The sequence below is a fragment of the Geotrypetes seraphini genome, chromosome 7 (assembly GCF_902459505.1).
Source record: "Geotrypetes seraphini chromosome 7, aGeoSer1.1, whole genome shotgun sequence".
In the NCBI taxonomy this organism is placed as follows: Eukaryota; Metazoa; Chordata; class Amphibia; order Gymnophiona; family Dermophiidae; genus Geotrypetes; species Geotrypetes seraphini.
In genome coordinates this window covers 171901641-171916718 of record NC_047090.1, presented here as the reverse complement: position 1 = coordinate 171916718, position 15078 = coordinate 171901641, and the positions used below count along the sequence as shown (strand labels likewise).

Below are 15078 nucleotides of genomic sequence, written 5' to 3'. Positions count from 1 at the left end.
GGATTCTCGCCCAGAAATAGCTAAGAAGAAAAAAAAAATTTAAATTGAATCAGGTTGGGCAGACTGGATGGACCATTCGGGTCTTTATCTGCCGTCATCTACTATGTTACTATGTTAGTTGTATTGTATTCATTTTGTCAAATATTTCACATTATAATTTGAATATTGTACTTTTTATTAAGCTGTAAAACAATAATTTCATTCACCACTATAAAGTATCTTTATTTGAATCCATTTACAGTGTTGTTGCTATAATTAAATACCCGTGCTACGCCGGGTCATCAGCTAGTGGAATATAAGACTATTTCTTTGTTGAGATGCCACATACGACTTCAAAAATGACCTCCTTATGCTTATGGAAACTGAATCAGAAAAGGAGCAGTATGCACACTGCAGCAATGGCAAGGTAGAATGTGTTCACCATAGGGAAGAGGAAAACATTATTTTACTGAACAGATTTACAGGAATATGAGCAAACTTGTTCTAGGATCGATTAACATAACTTTGTATGGCCAATAGTTGGAAGACAACTACAGAATACAAATATTCTTACTCCGTATTATACAGTATATGCCGCCTCCCCCTTCCCGCGGTCCCGACAAACCTCTCGCCTCTAGCAGCGGCCGCAGCACACACGCTGCTTCGTGGCCTTAAACTGCCCTTATTTGGTCTGCCCAAAACAATGTTCTTCAAGCACCGGTCCACGGTGCGATCGATGCGGCATTATTTTTGAGCCAGCTCCCTCTTCCCTAACTGATTCAGTGCACAAAGCCACGGGCAGTGGCTCCTACGGGCATCCTGCGCTTGAACCGAAAGCCTTCTCTCTGACGTTGCAACGTCAGAGGGAAGGCTTCCAGATGAGGCAAGGGACGTACAAGATGCAATTAGTACTATTATGGGGGCGGGGTCTGGGGTGGACATTGGGTAGAGATGGGCGGGGTCTGGCCCACGACTTAGCCCAGTGTTCTTCAACCGCCAGTCCACGGACTGATGCCGGTCCACAGAATAATTTTTTTTATTTCTGCCGGTCCATAGGTGCAAAAAAGTTGAAAAACACTGCGCTAGACGATGTGATATCTAATGGGAAAATGCTAGATTTTTCATGTTTGCAACAATCATTCAGTATTTCAAAATCTAAAAAATCAGTATAGCTTGCCGGTCCTATGCTTCCAGACAGATTTCCTAGGGAATCAGGCCACCCAGTGGTATAAATTAATATCTGGTTATATGACTAAGAAACCAAAAACAAGTTTGAGAGATATTTGGAACACTGAGATTAAGCAGCAGATTTCTGCATCTCAATGGCCACGGATTTAGTCTTGGAGGATGAGGTATACAGTGTCAGCATCTATGAGACAAACTTGTTTTTTTTTTTGTTGTTGTTACATAGAAGTTTTTGGACCCCTGTTCGTTTACAGAAATTAGCTAGTTCAAAATCTAATAGATGCTGGCACTGTCATCTGGATATAGGAACACTGGATTATTTATTATTCTATTGTCCTTTAATACTTAACTTCTGGAGATCTATTTGGGGACATATTAATCTGATTCTAGAGACTATGGAGCTCATAATTGAAAGAGAAAAACATCCAAAAACTGGCCTAAGTCGGCACTTGGATGATCATAAACGAAAGACGTCCAAGTACCGATAATTGAAATGGGGCGTTTCAGGAGGAGTATCGAGGGCGGGATTTGGGCGGGCCATGAGCCATGCTAGACTTAGTCATACTGAATGTATAACCGAAAGTTTTACAACACAGCCTAGACGGAACTTGGACTAAGTCACAAAAAAAACATATAAAGTGACCAGATAAGCACTGCAAATACATAGTACAGACCCCCCACACATTACCCCTGTGATCACCGACCCCCCCCTCCCACCCCCCATAAAAATCGTAATCACAACTTTAAATATCTGTCTCCAGAACATCAGCATCTGGCAGCCTATCATAGGAAAGCCTAGTAGAGCTGCACGGAGGCGGCTTAAGTCATCTTGGGGTAGGTTAGGGACCCATGGAGAGGTGGACCCAGGCCCATAAGCCACTGTAATCACTGCATTCATGGGGAAACATGGGCACTCCCCCCAAATCCCCCAAACCCTTTTTTACTGCCATATAAGTGGCTCCTGCAGCCATAAGGGCTATTGGGGTTGTAGACAGGTGGGTATAGTACATTTGGGGGGGCTCACCATGATCTATAAGGGAGCTGTAGTGAGATGTTTATGGGACACCCTTTTTGTGAAGTTCACAGCAGTGCCCTGTAAGGTACCCCACTATTCAGTTGCCATGTCTGGGTGTCCAGTCCATCACTTTACTGATCCCCTCCCACGTCCAACAGGGCTTATTCTAGGCATTTTTTACTTGGACGAATATTTGGACAAAAATATGGTCTAAAGATGGACGATTTAGCAGCTTGGACAATTTGCGACTTGGGCGAAAACGGACTTAGACGTTTCTTTCGATTATGCCCCTCTATGGTTCTGTTATCATATGAAGTGGTGTTATGTGGGACGCTGTTATTTCCTAAATCTCCAATGGACAGGCATAAAAACATGTTATTGGGCATAATGACTGGGGTAGCCATCCAAATGATTACAAAAAATTGGAAAACTTATGACCGACTGAATTTCACCTTCTGGTGGAATTCGTTATGCTTATGTTACCAGTATGAGAAGACATTTTCTGATCAAAAAGGCAATAATAAGTGGTTCAATCTGACATGAGGCCCATTGACTAATTTCATTGATTCTACTTGAATAGTTCATTATTCCCTTATTTCTGATTATCAGTTGCACATCCAGGGAGGGGGGGGTTGTATATGGGGATTGGTTTTTTCAAATTATATATACAGACAAAAATACTGTATGGTTTATTTATTACATTGAGATTGGGGAGAGGGGGGTGAAAAGGGTTTTCATGAATATTATTGAAAGATGATAGTGTTGTTTTTCATGTAAATTGTATGAATATCTGTATGCGCTGATTTTAATTAAAAAATTAATCAAGATATTAAAAAAATAAATAAATAAATACACTCATAGAAAAATGTGTAGTTTAATTGCGAGCTGAAATTTCAAGATCCACTTGTTGAAGTTTTTTGTTTATTGAGTAAAAGTAAAGGTACAATAGTCAGCAGGCAGGCTAAACTTTATTATTCAGTAGGGTTTACAATTTTTCCCATGAACAAGCAGGTCCCTTTGTGATCAAAAATTAGCATTATAAAAGGATGATCAAACCCTACCGAGCGAGGAACAGATATTGGCATTATTTGAACGACGGTAACCGCGGCAGCCATTGTACCTGTCTCGTTAACGTCAATCATTGCTTTATGAAGAGCCTGAAAAAAAAGAACACAAAACATTACGGAACAAGTTATAAAGCTCTGAACCATATGATTATCTTCGGGCATGACTGGAGGAAAGCAATCATAAGCTGATTATTAGATGATAAGCAACAATTGACCATGATCAGTCAACAACATACTTTCAAATCAAAATCATTGGTTCTTTATTTTGAAAGATTCTGGAACAAAGGCCCTGATTACCGTATATACTCGAATATAAACCCAACTGAATAAGTAATAAACCAAGATAACATTCTCCCCCCCCCCCACCTCCCTTTCTTTTTAGGGGAAAATGTTAACTTGAATATAAACCGATGATTTTTGTTTAAGTACTGGGCAAAGCGATCCCTCCATTTCCCAAGCTCTGCAGCCAGCAAGCCCCACCCTCCCGATCCTGGTCCCACTACAATCCCAGTCCTTACTGCCCTGATGGTACAGTGGTGCAGGTAGTCAGAGCAACCAATCCCTCCTTCCCTTCCTCACGGTGACTCATTCAGGCTCTGCAACCAGTCCACCCTCCTCCCCTCCCAAACACCCCCATGTCCTTCATGGTCCAGCGGAAAGCTGGGGCAGGAGAAATCCTTCTGTGTTCCCGCCCGTGCAGTCTCCTTAGTAAAAAAAAAAAAAGAGAGAGAGACTAATACATGACCACCGTTGGCAGCAGCTATTTTTTCTTCTTTGGAAACTGCATGGGTGGGAGCGCAGAAGGATTGCTCCTGCCCTAGCTCACCACTGGACCAACAGTGGCATAAGGTAGGGCTGTGGGAGGCCTGGGAGGGGAGGGGGCTGGTTGTAGAGCCAGCATGAAGGTCACCATGGAGTTGCTCTGACTCCCTACACCACCGCGACAGCAAAACGGCAGAAGAGATGCCCACTCCTACACCAGGTGACCCCCAAACCATCACCTCCCCTTCCCTCCCCCCCAAAAAAAGGCAGGGATACCCACTCCCTCCTGCCACTGGAGAACAAGCCCAGGAGGACACCCCCAACTAGACTGAAACACAGCTGAGCAGCTGGTTCAGAAGAACAAGCCAAAAAAGCATCTTCAATTCAACTGAAAGTCAGCATAAAACTGACTCGGGGGGGGGGGGGGGGCACGTGATGCTGCGTAGTTCTGGGCCGCGTCGGCTTTTCTGTCTATTAAAACCTGTTTAAACCCATCGCCGCGGCGTTACATTTAGTAGAGTTGGCAGCTATCCTCATTCTGCCTCGCACACGCAATCTCTAAACCGTGCGGGGAGTGCCGATGGCAATGAAGACTGCGAGATCCGCAAAGGACAGACCGCAGGTGCAGGACGGCAAGATGGCGGAGGTGCACGAGGCACCCATATTTACGCTAGAAGCGGCAGCAGTCCAGGAACTCGCTCGCTCGCTCACCTTGGTGATGGAGGATAAGCTTGCCACCATACACACCTTTATGGCAGACATTCGGGAGAGCCTGGACTCTCAGGCAGGCAGGCTTCAGCGGGCAGAGGATCGGATAAGCCCAGCAGGAGGACATCACAGCTAACTATGAAGAGCGTCTACGTACTCTAGAATCGGCTAACAAATCCATGGCGGAGCGTCTTGAGGACCTGGAAAATAGAGGCAGGCGCAATAACTTGTGTTTTGTGGGGATCCCTCACTCCATCCGGGATGTTGACCTCCGTCAGTGGCTGGAGGACTGGCTGCCTCGGGCTGTCGCCCTGTCTGACCTTCCCGTCCCATTTTTCATTGAACGCGCCCATAGACTGGGACCCTGCAGAGACAAGGAGACCAGACCCAGGCCGGTCATTGCTTGGTTCCAAAATTTTGCAGTGAAGGAGAGAGTGCTGGCTGCCTACAGGCGTGGAAAAAACCTGAACCTGCAAGTTGAGGGACACAAGGTTCTTATCTTCCAAGACTTTTCGCCGCAGGTCTCGTCTCGACATCGGGCCATGGCGCCCCACTGTAGTAAGCTCTACAGACGCAGCATCCGATTTTCCCTCCTGCATCCCGCTAGGGCCCGAGTGACTTACAATAATGTTACCACTTTTTATGAAACTCCGGCAGCATTGGAGGGCTTCCTCAAATCACTCCCTGCTGGGGCATGTGGGAAGCGTGGAGTCTCTTGAAAGTTGTGGAGCCATTTTTGCACAGACCACTGAATCGGCCCCCCTCTCTGCCCAGTTGTTTTGTTCTACTTTTGGCGTGTTGGCTGTTGGGGGGCTGTTGCCGAACAGTACCTGCAGTTTGCCGAGTTCTGACCTTTGCCCTGCCGGGTGATGAACCTGGGGGTGGCTCTTTAGGCAAACTGTGCAGGGTGCAAGTTCGCTGGAGTTGCCTGTCCTCGTGGCATGGAGGTATCACAGTGGAGATTGGGCAGCTGGGCCTTTGTCTGGCTGCATCATGTCAGCGGCTGCTCCTTGGACGTACTTGGATCTCTTGGTCTGGCTGTGCCACTTTGACCGCAAGGACCCTCATTCTTGCTTGGATGTCCTGTTCCTGAGCAAGCTCTGATTGACCTTCGTCAGTTCCATCCATGCGACATGCTCACTTTTATGCCCTTTGTGAGCTTCAATGCCTCCTTTTCTGTTGGGTTCTCTGTTTCTGTGCCTTTGTGCTGTTGCCATTTTTGTGATTGCATATATAGCTTCTTGTCTCCATTTTCTCAGGATGGGTGAGCCTGCAACATTTCGTGGTGCGGCCCAGGGCTACTTGATGGTTTGTACTAAGGGTTGGGGAATAGCGGGGATTTTCCTCGCTGTAAATGATTTTCTGGTCGGGATGGGAGGGGGGAGGGTAAGTGTTGGGATGCTTGTGGGATGTGTGGTAGTATGTCTCGGTTTGTATGTTTGCTTTCTCTGCTGGATGGATGTATGGAGCTGGGGCTTTTCTTTGATTATATTTCTCCTTATACAGGTGCGTCACTTGCCTTGGGTGGGATTTTGCTGGGACGTCCCACCCTTGTATTTTCGTCTGTTGCATATTTGGTTACTGATGCTGTGCACTTTTATATGACATGACTCAATTGAATGTGAAATCACTTAATGTGGATGGGATCCATTCCCCCATCAAACGCACCAAAATTTTAGCCTATCTTAAGCGGGAACGCACTGACATTTCAATGCCCCAGTTTCAATGCCAAAAAATGCAAAGTCATGCACCTGGGAAGCCAGAATCCATGCAAGATCTACACCCTAAATGGCGAGATCCTGACAAGAACTGTAGCAGAAAGAGACTTGGGAGTGATTGTCAGGGAAGACATGAAGTCGGCAAACCAAGTGGAGCAAGCTTCATCCAAAGCAAGGCAAATCATAGGTTGCATACGCAGGAGTTTCATCAGCCGTAAACCTGAAGTCATTATGCCACTGTATAGATCCATGGTGAGACCGCACCTGGAGTACTGTGTACAATTCTGGAGGCCGCATTACCGCAAGGATGTGCTGAGACTGGAGTCGGTCCAGAGGATGGCCACCAGGATGGTCTCGGGACTCAGGGAGCTCCCGTACGAGGAGCGGTTGGGGAATTTGCAGCTCTACTCACTCGAGGAGAGTCGAGAGAGGGGAGATATGATCGAGACATTCAAATATCTCACGGGCCGCATCAAGGTGGAAGAAGACATCTTCTTCTTCAAGGGTCCCGCGGCAACAAGGGGGCATTCGTGGAAAATCAGGGGCGGGAAACTGCACAGTGACACTAGGAAGTTCTTCTTCACTGAAAGGGTGGTTGATCGCTGGAATAGTCTTCCACTTCGGGTTATTGAGGCCACCAGTGTGGCGGATTTTAAGGCCAGATGGGATAGACATGTGGGATCTATCCGCAAAGATAGATAGCGAGGATCACTGGAGTGGGCAGACTTGATGGGCCGTGGCCCTTATCTGCCGTCTATTTCTATGTTTCTATGTTTCTATGACATTGCCTTTCTGCAGGAGACGCATTTGACCCCTCTAGAACATGATAAACTCCGCAGGGAGTGGGTGGGAATGGTGGTTCATGCTTCCTTCACAGCTCGGAGGTGTGGGGTGGCTATACTCATACACAAAAACATACCCTTTCATTGCTGATCCCAATGAGAAGTATATTATCATGATTGGGGAACTATGGGGGAAACCTTTGGTCTTGTGTAATGTCTATGCCCCTAACTCGTATACCCATGCCTTTTTCACTTCCTTGGTGGGCCGTCTTGCTCCGCTTTTGCCCCAGCAGATTATATTGGGTGGAGATTTTAATTTCGTAGCTCATCCCCAATGGGACCATAAACCCGCTAAACCGATACCGAAGGGACATTTCAACAAGGGTGTGCACTTTCTCATGAAGGAATTGGGCCTGCTGGACTCTTGGCGTACTCTGCACCCAGATGAGCGAGATTTCTCTTTTTACTCCCACCCCCACTCGACTTACTCTCGCATTGACTATATTTTTATTTCTGCTTCTTTCTTTCCATATCTGACGACCGCCAGCATCTCAGTCCCTCTTGTTTCTGATCATGCTCTTCTGGGCCTTGCCTTACAATTCGGCTCCCAAGCAGCGGGTTGTGTTTGGCGTATGTCACCACATCTCTTCACCGATGCTTCATTCCGTGAATTCTTTCAAAAGAAATGGGATGATTTTGCTCACACCAATTCTGTGGAGGACATGGGCCCAGTTATATATTGGGAGGCCGCCAAGGCGGTTATGCGGGGGCATAGTCTCGTTTATTCCGCTTCCTTGAAAAAACGACGTGATGCGGAGCTCCTTGCATTGTCTAGGGATCTTGCTGTTTATCGGACTCTTCATATTTCTCGTCTCGATGACACTACGAAAAAGGCCATGGGTATTCTTAAATCTAAAATTAACCTTCTCTTGGATCAACGCGCTAGTTGTAATTTATATTGTTACAAATACAAACTACATCGGTGGGGTGATAAAACAGGTCGGTTGTTGGCTAATTTGGTGCGCCCTCACAAAGCGCGGCATTCTATTACTTCTGTCAAAGACAAACAGGCTATTACGCAGCAATTCGTGAAATTTTACTCTGAACTTTATGCTGCTCAACCTTTTGATGCGGCTGCGAGTGATCAATTCTTCCGGGGCATCTCTCTTCCCACGCTGTCGGCGGACCAAAGTGGCGCTCTTAATGGACCCATTACAGGTGAGGAGCTGCAGGTGGCCATCAAAAAACTTAAACTAGCCAAAACACCGGGACCTGATGGTCTTGGCCCTGAGTTTTATAAACTTTTGGACCCTTTGGCTTTATTGTCTTTAGAGACTTATTTTACGGGACTTCGCACTACTCCTCCTCCCGGGGACTCCCATAATAGGGCGCACATTATCATTCTTCCCAAGCCTGGACGACCGCTTGATGCCTTGGGGTCTTATAGGCCTATATCCCTTCTCAATCAGGATATTAAAATTATGGCTAGTATTCTTGCAGTGCGCCTTAACAAATTTTTGCCTTCTCTCATTCATGAAGACCAGGTGGGCTTTGTACCGGGCAGGCACACCTCTATGAATCTCTTGAAGGTCCTCGCAGTGTTGCAGTCTCCCCGTGCCATCCATGATCGAGCGCTCATTACCAGCTTGGATGTAGAGAAAGCGTTTGACATGGTCTCCTGGCCCCATCTCTTCGGGACACTTGATCGCTTTGGTATCAGAGGCGACTTCATTGATTGGCTGCTGGCATTGTACCATAACCCTCACTCTCAGTTGTTAGTGAATGGTGGAGTGTCGGACCCCTTCCCTCTCGGGAGGGGCACCAGGCAGGGTTGTACCCTCTCACCGCTTCTCTTTCTTCTCTCTTTAGAGCCTTTGGCCGCTCGGATCCGTCAGGACCATCAGTTGGATGGACTTCGGATGGGCAGCCGGGAGTTCCGCATCAGCATGTTCGCTGATGATATGCTCCTCTATGTTAATCATGCTGACCGGACTATGCCTGCCTTAATGTCCATCATTCAATCTTATGGCGTTTTTTCCGGCCTCAAAATTAATTTTGATAAGACGAAGGCTCTACTGTTAGGAGCCTCAGCTGTAGAACCTTGGTGTCAGGGACTGGGCGTTGGCATCGCCCCTGGGAAGTTGAAATATTTAGGTATCATGCTTTATAGAGACTCCCGTAAACTGTACGATGCAAATATCACTGCTACTATTGGACGGATTAAAGCCCTTTGTCTCAAGTGGCAATCGCTCCCCCTCTCCTTGCTCGGTCGCGTAGCGTTAGTGAAAATGGTGCTATTCCCGAAACTGCTATATACACTGCAAACAATTCCCGTCTGGATCTCCCGCACGGACGAGCGCACCTACCAATCAATTGTTCGCTCTTTTGTTTGGAGGGGGAAGGTGGCTCGCATCAATGTTCTTAAATTGTCTCAGAGCCGAGACGGGGGGGGGGGGGGTTAGGCTTACCTGCTCTTCGTGTCTAAAATGTTGCAGCGCTTCTCCGCTGGATTCATGAACAACTGGTATCATCGCGTCGTTATTCTCCTGCAGCCTTGCTTGAAGACTGCTGCTTACCCTGGTCTTTTTCATCTTTCATTCATGGGGCGGGGAGTCTGGTACTCCTGCTCTCCCATTCCTCCTTCCTTTTCGAAGAGCCTGGTGTTGGTGGCGCATGCAACAGGGTAGGTTGCCCTCTGTTTCCCCTTTTCTTTCTCTCCTTCGCAACCCTGCTTTTGTTCCCGGGGTGGGGGGCATGGTGGGTCTGAGGGGACGCCCAGAGCATGATACGACTTTAGGTACTGCACTGGCTCTGGGGGGAGGATTGTTTCCTTCCTTTGCTCAAATGCAGGCCGCGTGATCTTTACCCCCTGCCCATATTTACACTTACCTCCAAATCCATCACTACTATCATTCCCTGGTGCGCGCTCACGGGGAGAGCTGGGGTTATGGCACTTTAGACATGATTTTCTTATCCACCCCCACTGCGAATAATTAAATATCCACTTGGTATAGGGAGGGGCGGGATAGCCTTGGGGAGCGGTGTCTCCATGTTCTGGTCGGCGAGTGGACCGCCGAACTTGGGATGGATGTCTCCATCCACGATATCCGACTCCTATTCCACACGCTATACCTCAATGTGAAAGTGGCAACCCTGCAGGAGACCCAATATAAAATCCTACACCGCTCTTACCTTATCCGAGCCCGGGGACATGTTATGGGGCTCTGGCCCGATGATAAGTGTCTTAAATGTAAAACCCATAGGGGTAATTTCACTCATTCCTTTTTTGCTTGTTTAAAACTTTCTGGGATTTGGTGAAACGTTGCCTGGCTGTTCTCCTGCACTGTACGATGCCCTGGAATGTACCTGCTTTGCTGTTGGGGGATGTCCATGACCTGCAACAGAGTAGACACCGAAGAGGGAGTGGAGAATGTGAAAAAGGATCTGCAAAAGTTAGAGGAATGGTCTAATGCCTGGCAACTAAAATTCAATGCAAAGAAATGCAGAGTAATGCATTTGGGGATTAATAATAGGAAGGAACCGTATATGCTGGGAGGAGAGAAGCTGATATGCACGGACGGGGAGAGGGACCTTGGGGTGATAGTGTCCGAAGATCTAAAGGCGAAAAAACAGTGTGACAGGCAGTGGCTGCTGCCAGAAGGATTCTGGGCTGTATAAAGAGAGGCGTAGTCAGTAGAAGGAAGAAGGTGTTGATGCCCCTGTACAGGTCATTGGTAAGGCCCCACTTGGAGTATTGTGTTCAGTTTTGGAGACCGTATCTGGCGAAAGACATAAGAAGACTTGAGGCGGTCCAGAGGAGGGCGACGAAAATGATAGGAGGCTTGCACCAGAAGACGTATGACGAGAGACTGGAAGCCCTGAATATGTATACCCTAGAGGAAAGGAGAGACAGGGGAGATATGATTCAGACGTTCAAATACTTAAAGGGTATTAACGTAGAACAAAATCTTTTCCAGAGAAAGGAAAATGGTAAAACCAGAGGACATAATTTGAGGTTGAGGGGTGGTAGATTCAGGGGCAATGTTAGGAAATTCTATTTTACGTTGAGGGTGGTGGATGCCTGGAATGCGCTCCCGAGAGAGGTGGTGGAGAGTAAAACTGTGACTGAGTTCAAAGAAGCGTGGGATGAACACAAAAGATTTAGAATCAGAAAATAATATTAAATATTGAACTAAGGCCAGTTACTGGGCAGACTTGCACGGTCTGTGTCTGTGTATGGCCGTTTGGTGGAGGATGGGCAGGGGAGGGCTTCAATGGCTGGGAGGGTGTAGATGGGCTGGAGTAAGTCTTAACAGAGATTTCGGCAGTTGGAACCCAAGCATAGTACCGGGTAAAGCTTTGGATTCTTGCCCAGAAATAGCTAAGAAGAAAAAAAAAAAAAAAAAAAATTTAAATTGAATCAGGTTGGGCAGACTGGATGGACCATTCGGGTCTTTATCTGCCGTCATCTACTATGTTACTATGCAACGACATGGCTTGGATTTCCCCTTTCAGAAATTTGTTCTCCATGCGATCCTTATGGGGAAAAAGCTCATCCTGACTTATTGGACTTCTGAGGAGGCACCGTCCTACACTTTGTGGGTCGCCATGATGAAACAGCAAGCCCTTTTTGAGTTGGACACTTATGCGTCTCGCCCACAGGACCACTGGAAGTCTTATTGTTCCCTTTGGCTACAGATTTTGGACATGGATGCTTAGTTGCTACAGGCCGTTTTCTGTATTAGCGGGTGTAGCCTCCTGGATTTTCCTTTATCTACTGTTCACCCTGTAAATTATTTCCGGCAGAGGGCATGAGTCTGTGTGTTTGTGTTTCTGCATGTGTGCATGTTTGGCTGTGTCTTGCCGTGCATGGGTGTGTTTTGTAGGTTTGTGTGCGCTGTGTTTGCCTGTGGTATGTCTGTATGAATCGTTTGGGGATTCTGGTTGTTGTTGTTTTTCTACACTAAATTGGACGGGGGGCGCTGGGGTGCGAGATGTTAACGCGTCTACCATGATGTAGTCCTGTGGTATCTTCTGTATATTTTGAATGTTTTATTGCATCTTGTAACCCTCTGATACTGTATGATACCCTGTTCGCTTTCCTGATTTGTGGTTGGCTCTTGTTGCCCAGTTGTCTCTTGTCTCAATAAACATGATATTTAAAAACAAAACAAAACCCAAAACTGACTCAGAAGCACAAAACTGCAAAAGGGTAGTTAAAGCTCAAATGAAACTAGTTAGAAACCAGGTGAAGAGTAGGGTTGTTAGCCTTTCATCCATCCACTTGGAAGACAAAGAACATAAGAATAGCCTTCCTGGGACAGACCAATGGTCCATCAAGCCCGGTAGCCCATTCTCACGGTGGCCAATCCAGGTCACCAGTACCTGGCCAAAACCCAAGAAGTAGCAACATTCCATTATCTCAGAGTAAGCAAGATTCCGGAACCCCAAATAGTAGCAACATTCCATGCAGAATCCCCAAAGAGTAGCAAGATTCTAGAATCCCAAAGAGTAGCAACATTCCATGCTACTGATCCAGGGCAAGTAATGGCTTCCCCCATGTCTTTCTCAATAACAGACTATGGACTTTTCCTCCAGGAAATTTTCCAAACCTTTCTTAAAACCAGCTACGCTATCTGCTCTTACCACAACCTCTGGCAACACATTCCAGAGCTTAACTATTCTCTGAGTGAAAAAAGTATTTTCCTTTAACTTTGAGTGTCCCCCTAGTCTTTGTAATTTTTGACAGAGTGAAAAATCGATCCACTTGTACCGGTTCTACTCCACTCGGGATTTTGTAGACTTCAATCGTATCTCCCCTCAGCCATCTCTTTTCCAAGAGCCCTAACCTTTTTTAGTCTTTCCTCATACGAGAGGAGTTCCATCCCCTTTATCATCTTGGTCGCTCTTCTTTGAACCTTTTCTAGCGTCGCTATGTCTTTCTTAAGATAAAGAGGCCAGAACTGAACGCAATACTCTAAGCAGCAAATCACTTGAGAACTATTTTCATTCTCTGTCTCCTTCTGCTGGTAGATGGACACACCCATTGGTCTGGTTTGAGGTTTAAAGATCATTGCGAATCTGAACATGCACACATCAATTTATTTCTCCTTCCTCTGTTTTCAGACTCAAGCATTTCCAAAGGGGATATAAACATGGGCGAGATCCCCCACTTATGCATGCAACTTAGTTCACACAGCTTACTGTATTCTGTATCTGCTGCCTATAGGTGATAACACTTGCATTTAATTGATAGGCATGTATATTCTATAAAGTATGTTTCCACTCTTCTCCCTATCTTTGCCTCCCTTCTCCTTGCATACTTCCCCCAATTGGCAGCACAACTTTGTGTAAAACAGGCTTTAAAAAGAGTTCAAAATCTTACTGTTGACACTTTCAAGTCAGGTTGTCCAGTTAATCCAGTGAGATCAGCTCCATCAGTAAAGACTTTTTTCATACCCATTTTCATTAATATTGGTTTTAAATCAAGGCTTGAAGGAAGAATGAATTTTGGAAATTTCAGTGCCACATTGCTGTTAATGAAACACCAAAAAGTTTATAAATTAAGACAAGTCTTTTTATAAGTTTCAATATTCTTTTTTTTTTAATTTAATAATTTTCAATTATACATATCAAGTATAGATATAGAAGAAAAGAATAACATTGGTGAAATATTACAAAGAGACAGAAACTAATTCTAAAGTCCACTTCAAGGAGAGATTTGGGAGGATAAACAAAAAGTAAACAAATCCTGATTGAAATCCAGTTAGCATCCTAACTATAAACATTGAGATCCATTTTCTGTTTTAATTACCCTTTTTTCATGTTCCAATAGAAGTTTCTCCAAATGGGAATGATCAAAAATTATAAATTGTTTACCCTGATAATGTAAAATACACCTACAGGGAAAACGCAGGAAAAAAAATACCCATTGCTCCAAGAGCCAAAACCCTGGATTTCAGGGCCAAGAACTGTTTCCTATGTTCCCGATTGGCTCTCGTTACATCTGGAGAAATTTGAATTGGCTACCCACAAAAAACAACTGTTTCAATATTTTCTGCTTGCATTTTAGTTTATATGTTAAAATATTTTGATATCCCAATGAAATATTTTTTTTATCAGTGTGATTAGGTGCAAAGAAGAAAAGGTGGCCTGTGAGATGTTAATGAAAGCAATAACACCAACCTCTACTGAAGAATTGATGAAATTTCAGAATACAAGAAATGGTGAGTGCAAGGATTTTGTAAAGGTTATTTTCAAAACCACTAATGAGCGTGGTATTTTTGCCTGCATATATTGGCTATCTGAAAATTGCCTTCTGTCAATTTGGCTAAAAGTATTTATATGAAGTAAGAGGAGGCATCTCATATGGTGTGCTTTCATCAAAGGAGAAGAACAATGAAGACCATTTTGAAATATATGCTTTGCCTCTGTACTGGATACTGGCGCTGCCCAATTCAGGAAAAAAATTTGATTCGATTCTGCCTATTGAATTGATTTTCCTGCCCAATTGCGTGTTTTTTTCAAACATCCTGGTGGGTTTATTTTATAGCCTCTTCACCCCCTTTGCCTTCTCCTAACCACACTGGCGCTGTGGTGTAAACAAAAAAGACTTTTCCTCTCTCTGTTAAATCCTAGCTCACGTTTGCGGTCTAACTCCAGCTCTGGCAGGATACATGTTTCAAATCACATAATGTAATCACAAAACAGAAAATAAAATTATTTTTTCTACCTTTTGTTGTCTGGTCAATATTCAAATCTTGTTGGTCCCAGGCTCTGGTTGTCTTCTGATAACGTGTTTGCCAGACTCTCCTTCTTTTCTTCTTTCTCCGTGTTAATCATCCATCTTCTATCTCTGTCCT

The 15078-nt window shown here is 45.3% G+C and overlaps 1 protein-coding gene across 7 annotated transcripts in view; it reads right to left on the bottom strand.

Annotated features, from left to right (window-relative positions):
* Nucleotides 1-3080: 3080 nt before the first annotated feature.
* The window catches only part of LOC117363436 (serine protease inhibitor 2.1-like), a 192244-nt gene continuing 180246 nt past the window's right edge, over nucleotides 3081-15078 (bottom strand). For all 7 annotated transcript variants that reach the window (XM_033951161.1, XM_033951162.1, XM_033951163.1 and 4 more), the window contains 2 exons: nucleotides 13602-13749; nucleotides 3081-3336 (listed from right to left, as the gene is read on the bottom strand). In XM_033951161.1, the coding sequence (XP_033807052.1) occupies nucleotides 3151-3336; nucleotides 13602-13749 (334 nt within the window). In that variant the 3' untranslated portion in view covers nucleotides 3081-3150. The remainder of the gene's footprint in view (nucleotides 3337-13601; nucleotides 13750-15078) is intronic.